This window comes from Aspergillus bombycis, assembly GCF_001792695.1.
Source record: "Aspergillus bombycis strain NRRL26010 chromosome Unknown contig00031, whole genome shotgun sequence".
Lineage (NCBI taxonomy): Eukaryota > Fungi > Ascomycota > Eurotiomycetes > Eurotiales > Aspergillaceae > Aspergillus > Aspergillus bombycis.
In genome coordinates, this window is record NW_019170033.1 from 234,550 (window position 1) to 252,270 (window position 17,721).

The following is a 17,721-nucleotide window of genomic DNA, read 5'->3' on the forward strand; positions in this document are numbered from 1 at the left end:
ACCATTCGGGTTGCTGAAGTTGCATCACCGATGTGGATCCACCACTACATCACCACTCTCTCGTCCTTCCCGGTCTGGAGCTTCCAGGGTCAAGGTTTGATTTTTGATTATTCTACTCGTCCGCCCTTTTGGCCTACAAAAACTCTATTCTAATCAAGTTTACCAGGGTATCTCCGCCCCGTCGTATTGATTGAATCCCTGCGTCTGCTCCCACCCGGGTACATGGATGTTGAGGAACTTCCCATTCGTGTCCCTGTGGTTGGCCTGGAGGATAATCTTCATCACTGCCTCGGCGCCAGTCTCGACCGGTAGATCCGCCCTGGGTCCACCTAGGTCGGTTTTTAACCACTGGCGTCTAATTAGCATGGCTGCTGGGTCCAATTAATAGGGGATGCGTACCCCAGGACTAACACAGAAAACAGTAAAGCCCTCAGATTCAAGACTCAGCGCATACTGAACAGTCAGCATATTCAAAGCCGCCTTGGTGATGTTATACGCCGGGGTCGTTTTCGCCATGAAAGGCGAGGCCTTGCTAATGGAACCCAACGTCGTGGATCTATCTCCGTCAGCTTCGCTTTTCTATATTCTGGGAAGATAAGATAAGGTCCTACATGTTGGTAATGACCTTTCGCTCTCCTTTGCGAAGCAGCGGTAAGAATGTACGGGTTACCTCATGGGGTGCGTTCACGTTGATGTTGAATGCGTCGTTCAGATTGTCCCTGTTCAATCACAATTAACTCGCCTTTTCTCGGGTGAAAGACAGTGTATTGTGTACATGTATTCTGGGCCCCCTTTCGTCACGGGTTGGATCCCCGCGTTGTTGATCAGCACATCTAGCCCCCGGCCTTGCAGCTGGCGCTCTATTTGTCGCGCAGCTGTTCGGATGCTGATGGTGTCGCTTACGTCGAGCTGGACATATGAGGCGCGTCCGGAGGACTGGTCGATGAGCTCTTTGAGACTAGGGCTGGGCTGGCCTGACCGCGAGGTCGCGAAGATGGACGCGACTTGCGACGCGGGGAGGGAGAGCAATTGCGACACGAGGGCGAGGCCGAGACCCCGCGAGGATCCGGTGATGAGATAGCTGGCCATGGTCTGCCTACGTCGGTTATATGGTATTGTGAGAATAAGTACGTATGGTTGATTTGCTGATGTATGTCATAGAACAACGGATGTATGGAAATTATGTATCTGTCGGAGTGTTGATATCAAAGTCAACTAGAACGTAGTCGATATATATTTCGGCTCGACCGGCTTGCAATGTTGTCGCGGTGATTAGTTTCTCCCACTAGTGAAACGCGAGAGTAAGCTGGATTCAACGAATTGGCACGCTAAAGGCGCTCAGTGTCATACAATTCTTCCTTACTATGCTGGTTGAATACTGTGTATGGATCCAGGAAGCAATGATATCACCGTTAGCCAGCGCGGGGCCTCGACCGACCGCCGGTTATCTCCAATCCCCGGACGGTCACGTGCACAATGGATTTACCTTGTGCAATCTGCTGGACCCGCTCGCTTTAAGTTGAGCGAAAGCTTAAATTTCTCATTGTCTTCACGTATTTTAACTATTTATATTGCTATATATTTAATTACAAAAGAGATTATTCTAGTAAAATTACTAGAAAAAGATAAATCTGGAAGTGTAAGAGAGACTTAAGTGTTTTGTATAATATGATATAATAATACTTCTGTAATCTACGGTTCTTCAGCCTGTGCCTTTCTACAAGAGTATAGAATACCCCGCCTTGATTTATAATATACATAAGAATACATTAGTATATATAAGGGTTTTATCTTTGTATTCCACTGATTAGGCGCTAGTTCCCTTGCTTCCTTGCCTAGAGAACGCGCTATCAATACATCAGTGTGGTTCTGTTGGGATGTAACTTACAAGTAGGGCGCGGGAGATTGCTATCCGACGGCATTGTAAGATGCTAGCGTCTGCGTCCACCCTTAAGACTATCCGGCTCTGGGAAGCTGCCTCTGGCCAGTGTCCCCAGACCCTGCACTGTCAGGGTTATGTCCACCTCCTATCATTCATGAGCAACTCCTCGATTCTGCACACCAACCAATGCTTCATAGGATTTGATATAGATAATTGTGACCGCGATCAACAACAATCTCCCGGTTTGTACATTGCAAGTTCATGGACAATGTTACATGGATGTTACTTTCTCTGAGTCTATCCAGAGTATCGAACATACTCAAGTAGTGATATTCATAACAACATGGTTGCGCTTGGGTACCCATCTGGTCAAGTGATCAGTCTTATATGAACAGTTCAATTGATATGAAATTGTACGTCACATCATTGTATATATTCAAGTGACTTTGTAAAGGAAGAGCTAGAGACACTTTACAAATCATATAACTTGTACTAGCGATGCCACGCTGAAGATTCACCGCAAGTGTTCCTCCCTACTTCGTTATGTGATTGCTTCCCAATGCGTGCCAGTGATTTGGGTAGCCGGACTTTGGGCTGGTCAACTGATTTATGTTTTCGTGACTTCTATACAAACTTATTAACTGTATACCGTAGTTTCCACCGTAAATCCTTGCATAGCCGGGGCTTTTCCTGGATCTCTTGGCCGGTGCAGAATCCTCATCGCCGCGGATGAGCCGCAAAGAGAAGCCAAAGATGGTAATAGCGTGCGGTGTGTCTAGTTAATTTATCTTCCCGTCCTGTTAACTAACTGGTTCTATAGATGCAACACGTGCAGAAAAAAGAGGGTCAAATGCTCTGGTCAATATCCATGCGTGTATTGCACACGTCGAGAACTGGAATGCACCTTCCCAGTGCTAGAAGATAGACGCCTGATCTCTGAGGCGTATGCTTCTCCAAACTACGAGTCAATAGCTATCTTACAGAGCTTCTAACATACTATGCACAGGAAGGTCTCGGACCTTCAGGCACGCCTCGCTCTATACGAGCCTCAGACCCACGATAGCGGATATGTAGATACACAGAGGTCGACGACAACAGCTGCGTCAGACCCAACCAAAAAGGAGAATGGGAATATAGCGCTGCTTTTCAATGCGCCAGTGAATGAAGAAAGACGGACATCGAGAACTGAAGCTCCTCTACATTGAATGGAAACCATTTTACCCTTGGATCGAGTCAGAATTTCGGGAGCCAGGTACAGGATCTTCTTGGGCGACAAAAAACCGCTCTTCACGAATTCCGTGCACGCCTCAAGAACAAGCAGCACGCTCCATTTCAACTAGGGAAGTGCTATTTCTAGAGCGACGCACTCCACTCAAGCTAAGCTAGGGTCAAGAGACAAGCATGGCTGCTAATCTGAGGTTTCTTTCGGTGGAGGAAGCGTATCAACTTCTGGATACGGTTCTTCTCTACCTGGCGATGCCCAACATTTCTTCGATGCCCGAGACCTTTCAGACCAGCTGATAGTATTCCACAGAAGTAGCTTTGACGAGATCCAAAGAACCAGCATTTGGTATCTCCACATTCTCTTAGTGTTCGCGATTGGGAAACCTTCTACGGGGAGAGTTGGATAGGACGACAAGGCCACCGGGCTTTGCCCTATTCAACGAGGCCTTAAGATTGATGTCTGATATTAGCGAAATAAGGGCCCACGGGATCGCTGGAATTGAGATTTTGGCACTCATAGCAGTGTATTACCAAAGTACTGATCGGAAGGATGACACTGCTTCACATGTGCGAAACATACATTACCTCCATTCAGTTCATTATCCGACCTAACCTGAGGTAGATTGGCCTTGCTTTCCGATTGGCTCTACTGCACAAGCTATATCGAAAGTCTACATTCGACCAACTACATTCATGACAAGCGACACATGCAAACCGTATCTGGTGGACTGTTCAGATGCACGATAAACGTCTCACCATAGCTACGGGATGTCCATTGAGCCTCGACGATAACATGATCGCTTCTCCTCTCCCGAGTCCCTCGCCGGGCTACTGTGATCCGCTAGCCATCCAACTGAATATCAAAATTGTGCAAATTCAAAGCCGAGTATATTCTGGTTTGGCTTGACCGGGTTGAAACGTCGACGCAGAAGCTAACTCCTCGAATCCTAGTTTTTTACAGTAGCGAATCCTGCTCAGAGAACACGTTTTGCGACAGCGTACGCGATATTTAACGTAGTCTATAATTAATCTAGCATTAATTTTCCTATTTTTATCAACTGTGAAAATACTCTATTAAAAGATTCGATTTATTAATTATAACTTTTGGGTCGAGCCCGATCCGCTCTACTAGTTGTTGGGCATATCGAGTGGCATCGTAGTTAATTACATTTGTGACAGAGACAGAATATTAAGTATTTATTCCTGTTGGCAGGTCGGATTCCGCCGGTCTCCCCCTTTATTCCGATCTTTCACACAACATAGTCGGGCCAAGGCTTTCGTGAGTGCGTACGTCTATTTCTGGAATCCTTTATACCTTGGAAGTAATTAAGAATGCCTAGCTACCCGCTTGTTAGGTAAGCCCATCCGATTTCTCCCGGTAATTATCCATGTAAAGGGCGGTGATGAATCCCTTGGTCAGGACCTTGAGTAGTTATCGGGTAGGAAGTTGATCTGCGGAAAAGAAGGCATAACGTGGTTAGATCGCAGCAAAGATCTGGCCCAATATGTGATCCATCAAACTGCTGCTGGGTAAGGAGAAGCGCATTGATATTCTCCGAAAAATGGTCTGTGCCGTTGACAGGGTCCCGTGGATAAGGACTGCCTTATGGGGCGTGTGATGGAAAACGGGACCGGCCGCACCGTTGTTTACCCCTGGATCGATGGCCCATAGTATTGTTTCTGTTTCTGTTTGCCCTGTTGCAAAGTGGTGTCGACCATCAATCAATACGATTGAGAATTCGAGGAATCTGCGGCGGGCCGACGGTTGCGGAATGCTCCGATCATCGGCCCGAAAACCTCGTGCACCCCAAATTGGGTACAACGCCCCGTTATCGGTCCAGAACCTCAAGGACAGGATCATGAGAGATATCAGTATAATTCAACCACAGCGGCCATGCTGCAAGGTGATTTGGACGGCATGAAACATCCAGTTTCCCCAATGATGGGGGAAAACGTATCGGTCGATGATCGTTTCTGTGACCAGCGCCAAGAATACTCCAGAGCGATCGTTTCCGGAACCAAGACAATGCCAAGCCCTTAGTTGGCCACAGTCTGCCATCGGGTTCTGCAACGATGAAATTACGGACAACAATCTGTCCCAGTTAATACTCCCCGTAAACACCATCACTGCGAGCAGTAGCATTGCCCATCATGAATTGTCCATCGCGCACTGATGATACGCTCTTGCATGACGAGTGGAATCAGAACCCGCCGTTTCTGGCGCCGGATCTGACTACCCGCCAAGACTTGAATGGCATCTCCAATGCCCGCGAGAATAAGGGAGATGGGAATGGGAATGACTCCGGACAATCGTTGGCGTGCCTCAATGAGAAGGGGAGGACAAATTCGCTGCCGATTGACCCAGAGAAGAAGATACGGTGGGATAATGGGGCGTCACTGACCACAAAGTCAGGTATGACTCCTTCGCTTCTTTACTTTCCTATGTTTACGTGGTCTGTGAGTACCCGGCTGGCGGCATCGACGCTGATGGACATTTCCAGGACGTCCCATTGACCCAATGACCAGCTTTAATGCTGGTCAGCAGAGTGGTCGTGGTCTAAACAATTCTCAATCTTTCCTTCAGACATTCAAGAGCTGGGCCTCATGGCTTCTGTCGGTTCTGTTCACGTCAGCATTGCTTTCTCATGGTAGTATTGGGCGATATTTGCATGGGTCAGAGGTTTCCCCCATCCCCTCATCCGGTAAGACGAATAATCCTCACGACTGGCTTCGAATATAATCCCGGGTGCTAATCTGGCCAAGGGTTCGAACCAATGGAAAGAGATCTTCCTTTCGAGAAACGAGGGACGTGTGCGCAAGGCGGTGTCAGGGGTAGCGACTACAACCTTCCCTTGCATGTTGGCGGGCTGTTCATCATTTTGTCCGTTTCAACGCTGGCCTGCGCCTTTCCGGTCCTTGCCATCTGGTTTCCGCGTCTTCGCATCCCGTCGTCCTGTCTCTTTTTCGTCAGCCATTTCGGTACCGGTGTCCTGATCGCCACTGCATTTGTGCACTTGCTCCCCACCGCGTTCCAGTCACTCAACGACCCATGTCTGTCGAAATTCTGGACCACCGATTACCCCGAAATGCCAGGAGCCATTGCCCTCGCGGGTGTGTTCCTAGTGACAGTGATTGAGATGGTCTTTAGCCCCGCCAGACATTGCTGTCGCGGAGGAACTAGCCTATCAGACCCGCCACCCTACATTGCTCGCCATGTTGAAAAGGAAACTCCCATACAAAGGGCCCACGTAGTTGACTCCACTGTTTGCAACGAGAGAGAACGACCGGCTGGCCTAGAGCCTCTTCCTCACCTGCGCGATATGGGCCCTTTGATCGGTAGGTCTTCCAGCATAAGCCGAGCTATCAACCAAATGGGTGAAGACCCAGAACGTATCTGTCGCATTTCCTCCGCTCCCGAGGTTCCTCAATACCGGCAAGAACCGAAGATCGAACCGGTCCAGGAAGATGTGGAGCGCAGCGACGATGGTCATGTTATGACTCCAGAGCAAAAGCATCGCAAAGAAGTCATGCAGGTCGTTTTACTGGAAATGGGTATCCTGTTCCACAGTGTTTTTATCGGCATGTCACTCAGTGTATCGGTCGGCAGCGAGTTTGTGATTCTATTGATTGCCATCGTCTTTCATCGTTCGTGTTTCTCATCCATCTAATACGCTGGTTTACGCTTTGCTGATATATGGACACAGAAACATTCGAAGGTCTTGCTCTAGGTTCTCGTATCGCTGCTCTCGACTGGCCTGAGAAAGCCATGCAGCCCTGGCTCATGTCTCTGGCATATGGATGCACGTAAGTCTGCCTTCATTCAGTCGTCGCTTGATTAGTTATGAGAGTCAGAGTAGCTGATGTATGCAGAACCCCACTCGGTCAGGCCATTGGGCTTGCAACCCATACTCTCTACAGCCCCGACTCAGAGGTCGGCCTTCTCCTGGTCGGTGTCATGAACGCTATCTCCGCTGGCCTTCTTATCTTCGCCTCACTGGTTGAGTTGATGTCGGAGGACTTCCTCAGCGATGAGAGCTGGCGTGTGCTTCGTGGCAAGAAGAGAGTTTATGCATGCATTATTCTCTTCATGGGTGCCTTCTGTATGAGTCTGGTTGGCGCGTGGGCTTAGTGGACTTGTCAGTCTCGGTAATTCGGGGGAAATTTCGCCGAGGTAGGGTGTGTTGCTCGTTAGGAACCAGATGGACATTCTTCTTTATGCACCATCTTGGTTTGTGTATGGGGGGTTTGTCAGGTTTGTCGTTTCAGGGGACAGGTAGTGTAAGGAGTTATGTTAAGGAATATCTAGTAAACACCTATCAACTAGGTAAGGGTACAGAGGCAAAGAGTAAATAGTAGATATTAAGGAAACAGAAGACGGATTGTTGCATTTCTTCTACTGGCAAAAAAACCTAATTTATAGCTTGAGACTGGTTTAGTGTTCATCAACTGTAACTAGGGTTAACTATTTGCTAAGTGGAAGACAACGATTCGGCTGTCGGGATGTTTATGCACAAGGGACAAGGTATAACTGTACATTCATCAAGCAGAGTGAGCAACGGATCTGTGACATATGGTAGGTTCCGCTGACTTACCGCCCTTTCACTAAGTTTAATTGGGGGGCCGCAGTATATAAAGCTTTTAGGGGCCATAGTATCTAGATTTGGGGACCACAGTATATAGTTTTGAGAAGCTGTAGTGTCTAAATAGTACATAGTTTTAGAGGCTGTAGTATCCATATCTAGAAGCTATAGTATATAGCTTTTAGAGACTGTTTTCCCGATAATCCTTGTATTTAGAAAGCTAGATTTCATAGAGAGATATATACAATCTATATATTTCTTAGTATCTATACTGTCTTATGCGTAAATACAGAACTATTTAATACTCGGAATTAATACAGGGATTCTGCTTGCAGAAATCGACAAGAACCCGTGGTTGCGGAGTGGCCGCTACTGGCAAACGAGCTGAAGTTGGACTGTGGTGGAGACTTCAGATAGAGTTCAATGAGATCAGCCACTAGCAGTAGATTACACCGTCCAGCGTGCGTCGATCGGGCTTTCATTGGTTGAGTCGAGCCCCACACGGTCGGAGTTACGGATTAAATCACGTGGAGTAAATCCGATCTCTTTCGCTGTGTTCGTAATGATTCAGTCCGTTGTAATATTAACTAGCAACAGCTCTGAGTTAACCGAACAGCGTAAACGGATATACAGTAATCCTTACATCTTGGCTGCTCCAATGGCTGATACCCCTGCCTCCTTGCAAACAGGCTGGCGGATCTCCAAAGCCTGCCAAGAGTGCAGGAAGAGGAAGATCAAGTGCAATGGCAGCAATCCATGCAAAACCTGTCAGCTACGCAATACTCCTTGTGTCTATCGAGATGTGATCAGACAGCGCAGGAAAAAGCACCAAATGAATCGGGAGAGCAATTCCTTTGAGCCCGAAGTGACTCCGCGCTCTGGTTATGGGGCGGCCCAGCGGTCACCCGGCCTCCCGCCACGCCGGAACCCATCAAATAATTATACTATCAACAACAGTGTGTCAGCGACACATGTGGAATCTCCGTCATGCAAGGTCCAGCTGTACTATGGCTCAACGTCGAACTTTGCCCTCATGCATGAAATATACCGGGATCTAGTGTCCATCCAGACCCCGGGCTTGGAGGAGCCTCATGGCGAGGTGGAAGAGGCTAGAGCTAGTCTTGATATGTTCAGTTTCCGTCGAATCTTCTTCGGGACGCCAGATGAGCCAAAGGAGTCCACAAAGGGCGGCAAGTCAATGGATATGCCCGTCATGTTCTTGCCTCGCGAGCTAGCCAATGTGTTTCTGCGGCGGTTTCTGTCCACATTATACACGCTGGTCCCATTTCGCTCTAGAGAGTCATTTGAACAGCAGTTGGAGCATCTCTACAACCCAGTGCCTGGGGCTCGCTCTGAAACTTGGGCCCAGTGTATGCTTCTGTTGGCGTTGGCTATGGGAGCTCTCGGCACGGAACATTATCGCTGGGGCGATGTGCTGTACGATCGTGTGAAAGCAACTTGCGGTGGGTTAGATGACATTGTGAATCTGGAGTCGGTCCAAGTGTCGCTGCTTATGATAAGTGCTCTCGTTTCTAATTGTCAAGGTCCCAAGAGCCTAACTTGCCTAGCACGCCCATTACCAGAGCGAGCAGGGAAGACCGAACTCAACTTTTCTTCACTTGGGTGCAGCGTCACGAAAGGCGCTCTCAGCTGGACTGCATAAGGAATCCCCCGGCCAAAGCGGAGAGTCCACGGAGAGTGTGCAAGAGAGGCGGCTAACCTTCTGGTCTCTGTATTTCTACGAAACGTTCGTCTCCTTTTCTTGATCGCATCTGGCCAATCTAACCTGGCTGTAGTTGGTTCTGTTTTCATCTGGGACGGCCATGTTCGCTCTCTTTAAGGGACGTCGGTATCGAACTGCCAGAGAACGGTTTTCTGTGTGCCTTGACTTATGTGTCTAAAATCATCGCCCGACTAGCAGACGAGATGTTCGGCCATCACCATGACTCGCTTTTGCAGATGTGGAGACTTGCCAGATCGATCACAGACGATTATCGACCATACGAGATGCAGATGCAACAGGCTATTGGTGTCAACCTGGATACATGTCCCCAACCGGGTTCTCTCGGCGTACAGCAGACGATATTGACAACGAGTAAGTGATGGCATAGGTGTAACTCGATTAGATAACTAATGAAGTAGTTTACTACCATACGATTCTCTTGACCTTCCGTCCGTTCCTGATCTTCCGTGGCCGGTGGCAGGAAGACATGAAGGACCCTTCTCAACATGGAGGCAACCGCCCAACCGAAGCCCCCGCATGGCTTAATGAGGCTTGCAACAAAGCCCTCAGAGCCTCCTGCAAAACCATTCAATTCTTAAGTGAAGCCGCTATGGCTAACGAGTTTGTACGAGTGGGTTACTCCAAAACCTAATAGCTGATCACATTATCCAATCGAGCTGCGATCTAACCAGGCTATAGGAACTCCGCTATCACGGCTACTTTCTAGGAAGTGCCGCTTTCGCCATAATATACGACCTGATGCATGGGAAAGACCTTGCCCCTACCCATCTTCCCTGGATTTACGCTGCTCTGCAGAGTCTGTCGACCATGCGAGAGGGCGATCCCATTAAAAGCACAATAACGGCTATTCAAACTGTCCTGAGGAAACTCAATCCCTCTTACGAGTGGATCCCTCTAAACGGATTCAGTAATCCCTTGGACCCGCAATCCACCACTGCCGCACAGCCATACGCTGCGAATATTCCAAATCCGCAAACTCACAGCATGCCCGAATCGTCTTTACCGGGACTACCACTACAGCCTTTACAAACGAGTAGCGGGCTACCGATATTATCAGAGTTTCAGACTAATTCGTTACTCAACCCACCCAGCGGGAGTGTTGGTAGCAGCGAGGATCTTTTAGACCTGACCCTGTCAGATATGGGATGGGACTTTGACTTTTCCACAATGGATCTGGAGACTTTCTTTTCGATATATCCCAATGTGGACACGCCGGCCGGGTGACTAGCAGGGAGCTAGATTGCATTTTACGCTGTGCTTTGGTGGAAAGGATGCTGACTACAACCCCATTACCAACATGAACTCTCTCAACTAGAATATATCTCATAAAAGTCATAGTTAATATTAATCGTTTAGTAACTGGAAAAGTCAGGATACATGTATATTACGAGAAATGGAACCCCATCATGCAATCAACCAATGATTCCCCAACGCCTTCAACTGCTGAACCCAGCCACCTGCCCCCGTAGAATGGAAGCCAGACTCATCCCTCAATCTCCAAGCCACTTGCATAACCTCCACCGCGGTTTGCACATATCCCCACGGTAGTACATTCCACAGTAGATTCAAACGATCTAGGGCCCACTGCCGATACACGGGGTTATCGGTCTCGGCACCGGCAATGAAAGTCGGCCACGAGGTGGCTTTGGATAGGGGGTCTTTGGGATCGACGAAGGAGAGATGGTGAATTATCTCAGTAACCAGTGCTTCTGATTCTATATCGGTGAGAGAATGGGTGACGCTCCGGTATATGTATATGCAAACTGCGTTTTGGTGGGCGAGGGCTGTGTGGATGCGGTTTGGTGTTCGCTGCGTGGGGGCGCTTCGACACTGTTCGCCCAGGCTACTACGTCGAAGGATTGCGCGGCTCTTAGTAAGGAAGATGCTTCGTTGATTAGAGCGGGGGCTTCGGTCGTGGGGAGACGGACGGCTATATTTGATAACTCGCATGCCCGGAATAGGATCTGGAGGAGGGTGGTCGGGAACGAGAGATAGCTGTTTGCTTCAGATCGTCTGAGGATGGCGGCTATATCGATGGGAAGAGCGAATGGATCTAGGAAGGTGGTGGAATTGGTGAGGGTTGACCCCAGGACATGATACCTAGTGTGTTGTTAGATTAGGATATGAAACTTGTGCTTTACAATGGTGACTTACGTTAGACAGTCTGAAGTGATGCGATCGCGTATCAATGCTACTGGAGATATTTGGTCATTGGTGAATGGTTTCAGAGTGCTAATAAGCTTCATGGCGCCTTCAACATGAGCTCTCCATGCATTTTTGCCGGAGTCGATGAGTTCGAGGTTGATAAAGAGTAGTATGACAGTCACTACGAGGTCGACATCTGTGGATGGTAAATTCTCCAAGGCTCTCTTGAGGAGGTGGATTGCTTTGTGCTTTGCCGATAGGGCATCTAGGGTTGCACCGGTGGGGGAGTCTGTCGAATGCCTGGTAGGGCTCAAGGGCTTCACGAACGAATTACCTGGGAACGGTGTCCGTACGCTGTCCATGTGTGAGTCAAAGCTTGAACGGCTCATACTCGAGATATGCATTGCGGCATTGGCAACTATAATGTGGAGTAAGATAGGATGATCTCTACATGTGGGAATCAGACTGCGGAATGGGTTCTCGTTGGGAACATCAGCTATCACAAGGTCTTCGCAGAGGGTTGTAGCAACTGTAGCATTGGTTAGCATAGCCAGGATCCAGGAGTGGATTTGTGAGCATCGCCTACAATGACATAGGTAACGTCTAGAGGGATTATCCATGTCTTGGAAAAGTGGGTCAATTGGAGACATGTACAGCGGTGCACGGAGATCGTCACGCTCAAGGATGCTGGGATTTAGATCACATGAGAAGGTCCAGACCCTGCTGTTGCCGTTTCCATCGACTTCACTGGACTTGGTAAGAGACCGGAGGTGATCTGGCATTGCATAGGTCTTGCCCATCATCTTCCCCCTACTGGCCACACCCTCGTTCCAGATGAACAGCTTGCCGTAGCCCAGACACTCCTGCCCAGTTCTCGTACATTTATGACACACGGGCACAGAACGGTCGCACCTCCGTCGTTTCCTTCGACAGTTGTGACACGGTTTTGATTCGGGGTTATCTTGCATTGAGAGAACACGCCCTCTCAGAGAACACCGCCAAGACAGATCCGCAGAAGATACCGACAGGTGGAAGATTGAGGTACGCGGCTGTAGTCCAACTATCTATGGCTCAAGGGCCTTGAAAATTGCTATGGTGGCGGTATCAAGTTTTGAGAGCCAGGCATAGGCTGCAGGGTTGAGCGTAGAAGCGGAGTTGTGCAGCGACGGAGGGAAATGCAAAAGTTGCGTCTTGGCTACTCTTTTAGTATACGAGATCCACTTGGGAAGCTTGTCATCAATCACGACAATATGATTGGCTAGATGGCATAGCAGCTTGGATTCTGACTCGTCGGGGTGGGCCTGTGCCCTACCTCATTCACATCCCATTCCCAGCAATTGATACCTCACGTATATGCCCAGAAAATTATCTTTTAGCGCACTGATTGCAAAAATAAAACTCCTTAGGGACCGAGGGGTCATCGCATTGCTTCTGACCTTCTCCCTTGCTGATTTTCAATTTCAAACCCTTCACAGCGTGGCTCATGAGCCTATTGTGTCGTCATGGAAATTCGTACGGACAGTGTAACTAGTAGTGAAGACAATCAACCAAAGTCTGACCAGGAATGCACACTTAATACGGTCCAGCTCGAGCAACTTGGACGGCAGCGGCCGGCGATATTTGCCAACAATGCCATAGAGATAGGGTTTTGTTTCTCATTGCTGGCATCCATGCTTCTAGCGGTAAGAGCCCTTCTGAGTATCGTCGCAGATCTTGTCTCATTCGAACAGGAGTACTTTATCAGTGGCTTCAACACGATCCTACCGGTCTTAACAGATGCGCTTGACATACCGGAAGAGGCGAAGACGTGGCCAGCAAGCGTTTTCTCTTTGGTCACTGGTGCTTTGCTATTACCGGCCGCTCGTCTAGCCGATATGTTCGGTGCCCATATTGTATTCAATGCCGGTTTGATCTGGTTCTTTGTGTGGTCCTTGATTGGCGGTTGCAGCAAAAACTACATAATGATGATTTTCTGTCGTGCGCTACAGGGACTCGGACCTGCGGCATATTTACCGGCTGGTATTATGCTGCTCGGCACAGTCTACCGGCCTGGTCCTCGCAAGAACCTTGTCTTCAGTCTGTATGGAGCCTTCTCCCCAATAGGTTTCTATTTGGGTATAACAGTCAGCGGGCTCTCTGGACACTACCTCACATGGCGCTGGTACTTCTGGATAGGTGCCATCATGCTCTTTGCTGTGTCAATCATCTCGTTACTATCTTTGCCGTCGGTTAAGTCGTCAAGTCACTCGAGCATGGATTGGTGGGGATGCGCAACGATCATCCCGGGGTTACTGTTGCTAGTATATGCTATCACAGACAGTACTCACGCTCCCGATGGTTGGCGAACCCCCTACATACTTGTCACGTTCATCCTGGGTCTCCTATTTCTCTGTGCCGCATTCTACGTGGAGGGCTGGATTGCTTCATCGCCATTGCTTCCATCTGATATATTCAAAGTGAAATATATGACACCGTTGTTTGTATCACTGCTTTTCCAATACGGTGTTTTCGGTGTCTACCTGTTTTATGCGAATTTCTAGTAAGCTCTACGTCAATCCTTTCCTCCAAAATACTTACTAACAGCTTCCATAGCATCCAAACAATCCTCGGTAAAGACACATTAATAACAACGGCATGGTTTGCCCCAATGGCCGCGGGCGGCCTCATCCTAGCCACAGCCGGCGGGTTCACGCTACACTTCCTGCCAGGAAAACTCCTTCTCATGATATCCGGGTTAGGGTACCTTGCAGCCATGCTCCTGTTTGCCCTCATACCCGAGAATCCCAATTATTGGGCCTACATCTTCCCCGCAATGATCGGAACAACTGTCGGGTGCGACATCACATACAGCGTCAGCAATATCTTCATCACCACCAACTTGCCGAAGGATAGACAAGCAGTTGCTGGTGCGGTGATCAACACCACTGTGTTTGTCGGTATCAGTCTTTTTCTGGGGGTGGCTGATCTGACGGTATCTGAGACTGCGTATCTTGGGTTGAAGGGCAGTTATAAGGCTGCCTTTTGGTTTGGGGTGGCTTGTGCAGGCGTTGCTTTGGTTTTCTTGCTGTTTATTAAAATCGGGAAGGCGGAGAGTGATCTTACTGTCGAGGAGAGGGAGCGGTTACGGGCTTCTGTGGCGGATGGTGAGGTTTAATGGCGTGTTATCGATAAGCGAGGTTGCAGGTCTTAGATAGTAATGTCGTCCATGATATATTTCTCTTTTTATTACACACAGGAGACATGATGGCAGCCCCAATGTATCGTGTGTACTGATACCTATATAACAGTTTAACCTTTATATAGGAAAATTGATAGAGCTAAGTCTGTCAAGGCTATAATAGCTATGTCCTACCAGTCCTATATAAGATTATTACCCTGTGCATATACAGATAGGCACCCACGCTCGATTTAGATATCTACCTTCGCTGCATATTGACGTAAAACGATTAATTAACGGGTTACTCTATTGGACCCTTCCAGGGTCTGCTGTTTGACCCATTGGCGGCCATAACTGACAGGAGGTTTGGCCGCTCCTAGCTGGTTTATGATAAAACAAATAGTGAATAGCCCAGGGAACCTGAGCCAGGGTCCCTTTAATTATCCTCAAAACATAAAACTTAGTAATATAGGGGTTCTATGTTGTCGGGCTTCAGAGATACTGCCAAGAAAGCTACAAAGCAACGGTTCAAGTGTTACATTCGATATACTATCAAGCTCATTGTTCTGGTCTAACTGTGCCGAGGTTCTCGACCCTCGCCAAGCTGCCAAGGTCGCAACAGACATTGATAATATACAGATCTCCGACCAATCGCAATACACAACTTCACAGGGTCTCATTCTGTGGGGTAGGAGAATTGGGGGCGAAATGAAAGTGCCGAGAGCAAGTGATGATACTGGTCCACTGCGCAGTAGTGAGGGCCTAGTACACGCCCCGTAGGGACTAGCGAGACTAATCCTCGACTTCCATATAACCGTAGAATGGGATTCGCCAGTCTGACACACTACCTGTTCGTGCCAACATACATCGGGCGCAGGACTCAGCCTTCAGACAAACTTCTCCTCGGGATATAAGAGGAGCGTGATGCTGGTGGCATTTTCAGAAATTCGACCCCTTTCTCGCTATTTGAGCCTCCATAGTCGTCGCCATGCCCGTACAGATGAGGTATCGGTCGGCATGGATGTGGCTACTAGTCGTGGTGTCTGGCACTGGTGAGCATTCTTGTTATCATCTCAAATCAAACTACCATTAGCAGATCTAATCTACCCATTTAGCTATGGCCCAGATTTGTACCCCAGAACGCGGATACGAAGGGTACACGTACATCGTCTATGACCAATCGGACGTGGACGAGATTACAGCAAAGTGTACGACTGTAAACGGGAGCATCGCGATGGCGTATAACTACACCGGGGGCTTCCACCTCCCCAACATACGAAACGTCACACGTAGCATTGACTGGGTTCAAAGCGGCCATTTTGGCAGTTTTCCGAACACGACGTCTGTCGATTTACCCGATCTCGAGTTTCTAGGTGGAAGTCTGGGGCTGTACAGTCTTCCGACTTTGCAGAGCGTTACTGCACCGAAACTGGAGACCGTGGGTTGGTCTACGGAAATTGGTTATGCCCGGGAGGTGGATCTGCGGTCGCTGGTCGAATCGGAGTACTTGCAGGTCAGAGGGAATGTTTCAACGTGGGTTCATTAGACCGAGGATAATTGGCACGAATGAGAGATGGACGCTGAATATGGATGAATCTAGCTTACGCCTCGACTCCTTGCGACAAGTCCGTCAGCGTATGCTGATCTGTAACTGGGATGAGTGCGATCCAGAGAAATCACCCCATGGCTCGTTGGATCTTTCCCTCCCTGCACTGCATGATGTGGGCCATCTCCTATTGAAGGGGAGGTTCTCGAGGTAGGACTTTACTCCAGCACTGTCCCTGCCGTGCTAATCATACCTAATATAGTTTGGGCACACCGAAACTCACGAATATCACGGGGGTTGGGCCAGGCTTCTATGGTATTCAGGTCCTCACAGCGGGAGGACCGCCGATTGACCTCTCCTTCCCTGAGCTTAAATACATCCGATATGCGAGTCTCTTCCTGGAGGGTAACATTGCAAGGTAATTCTCCGTTCAACTTTCGAATCCCGAACACAAGACTCACAAAGCCTCAGTATATCGATACCGAGCATAAGGAATTTGACTGTCTGGCTTACGGTAAATGCCTACGACGGGCTTGACATTAACCTGCCTTTCGAGGAGGCAGATACCATTACGTTGTCGGGCAACATCTCGAGGTACGTGGCACCAGGAATGACCACAATATACACTAGGAGGCCACACTAAATCCATCTCTATAGTGTCCAATTTCCGAACTTAAAGTCTGTCGATACGTTACAGGTTAACACGGTTGCCTCCCTCGACTGCGAAGCCTTTGAGGAGACAATCAGGACAGCGACAAATACGTCGAAGTATCAGGTGAATTGTAGGGCGAAGAATTCATCCTCGCGTCTTGGGCTTAACCTTGGCGCTGAAATCGCGTTTGCCAGCGCTGTAGGTGTTGTTTTTGGGCTGGCCATGTCGTACTAGGTAATAAAAATCTCCTCCGCAGCTTTCTCAATGATTGGATTTGGTACGAAAGCCTTGAATACTACTACAAAGGTACGGCCTTCACAGGCTAGGATTAACTGTAGTAAGTCAAGAGAGGGGAGCTAATGGAAATCTTGTTCTAGAGGGAGCTAGAGGTGGAAACGAAAGGCAATGTCTTGCATGATGAGTCGCGCGATAACAGCCCTCTCTCCTTCAGTTCTCATTATATCCACGATTTCTTCGTGTAAGGCCTAATCTAGGACTTACGCTATACGAGGCACTTTACCAAAAAACCAACATTATCCGCGAGACACCTCACGCGGGCTCTAGCAACTACTAAGTAGCGCACTGTGTAGCCCACATTCACCATGTGCTTTACAGACTGTGTCAGCAATACAGACAGGAGATCGTGATATATAAAGGTAACTATTCGGGGTTTTGGGATTGAGAATATTTGAAATAGCACGATTCCTTATTATCAAAGATTTCAATGAAGTGTTCTCAAAGGTTTCTTTGCCTAGTACATGTGTCTTCTACGTCGAAGCAAAGAGAAGCCG

The 17,721-nt window shown here is 48.5% G+C and overlaps 6 protein-coding genes across 6 annotated transcripts; 4 read left to right on the plus strand and 2 right to left on the minus strand.

Annotated features, from left to right (window-relative positions):
- Window positions 1-159: 159 nt before the first annotated feature.
- ABOM_004588 (SDR family oxidoreductase) lies at window positions 160-1,089 on the minus strand (the record flags this gene model as incomplete). The annotated part of the gene is made up of 4 exons (XM_022531717.1): window positions 160-348; window positions 400-556; window positions 612-719; window positions 776-1,089. The coding sequence occupies 4 exons, from the start codon at window positions 1,087-1,089 to the stop codon at window positions 160-162; spliced, it is 768 nt and encodes a 255-aa protein (XP_022390214.1).
- Window positions 1,090-5,257: 4,168 nt separating this feature from the next.
- On the plus strand, window positions 5,258-7,235 carry zrfD (putative plasma membrane zinc ion transporter; the record flags this gene model as incomplete). Its single annotated transcript, XM_022531718.1, has 5 exons — window positions 5,258-5,519; window positions 5,608-5,808; window positions 5,870-6,751; window positions 6,811-6,910; window positions 6,977-7,235. 5 exons carry the CDS (start codon window positions 5,258-5,260, stop codon window positions 7,233-7,235), a joined length of 1,704 nt encoding a protein of 567 aa, XP_022390215.1.
- A 1,109-nt stretch (window positions 7,236-8,344) lies between these two features.
- ABOM_004590 (Zn(II)2Cys6 transcription factor) lies at window positions 8,345-10,654 on the plus strand (the record flags this gene model as incomplete). The annotated part of the gene is made up of 5 exons (XM_022531719.1): window positions 8,345-9,166; window positions 9,255-9,433; window positions 9,483-9,781; window positions 9,829-10,034; window positions 10,109-10,654. The coding sequence occupies 5 exons, from the start codon at window positions 8,345-8,347 to the stop codon at window positions 10,652-10,654; spliced, it is 2,052 nt and encodes a 683-aa protein (XP_022390256.1).
- Window positions 10,655-11,145: 491 nt separating this feature from the next.
- Window positions 11,146-12,375, minus strand: ABOM_004591 (uncharacterized protein; the record flags this gene model as incomplete). Its single annotated transcript, XM_022531720.1, has 3 exons — window positions 11,146-11,530; window positions 11,585-12,104; window positions 12,162-12,375. The coding sequence occupies 3 exons, from the start codon at window positions 12,373-12,375 to the stop codon at window positions 11,146-11,148; spliced, it is 1,119 nt and encodes a 372-aa protein (XP_022390255.1).
- A 702-nt stretch (window positions 12,376-13,077) lies between these two features.
- ABOM_004592 (putative efflux pump antibiotic resistance protein) lies at window positions 13,078-14,729 on the plus strand (the record flags this gene model as incomplete). The annotated part of the gene is made up of 2 exons (XM_022531721.1): window positions 13,078-14,114; window positions 14,168-14,729. The coding sequence occupies 2 exons, from the start codon at window positions 13,078-13,080 to the stop codon at window positions 14,727-14,729; spliced, it is 1,599 nt and encodes a 532-aa protein (XP_022390193.1).
- Window positions 14,730-15,720: 991 nt separating this feature from the next.
- Window positions 15,721-17,164, plus strand: ABOM_004593 (uncharacterized protein; the record flags this gene model as incomplete). The annotated part of the gene is made up of 6 exons (XM_022531722.1): window positions 15,721-15,784; window positions 15,848-16,265; window positions 16,333-16,488; window positions 16,541-16,696; window positions 16,750-16,872; window positions 16,936-17,164. The coding sequence occupies 6 exons, from the start codon at window positions 15,721-15,723 to the stop codon at window positions 17,162-17,164; spliced, it is 1,146 nt and encodes a 381-aa protein (XP_022390257.1).
- Window positions 17,165-17,721: the final 557 nt, after the last annotated feature.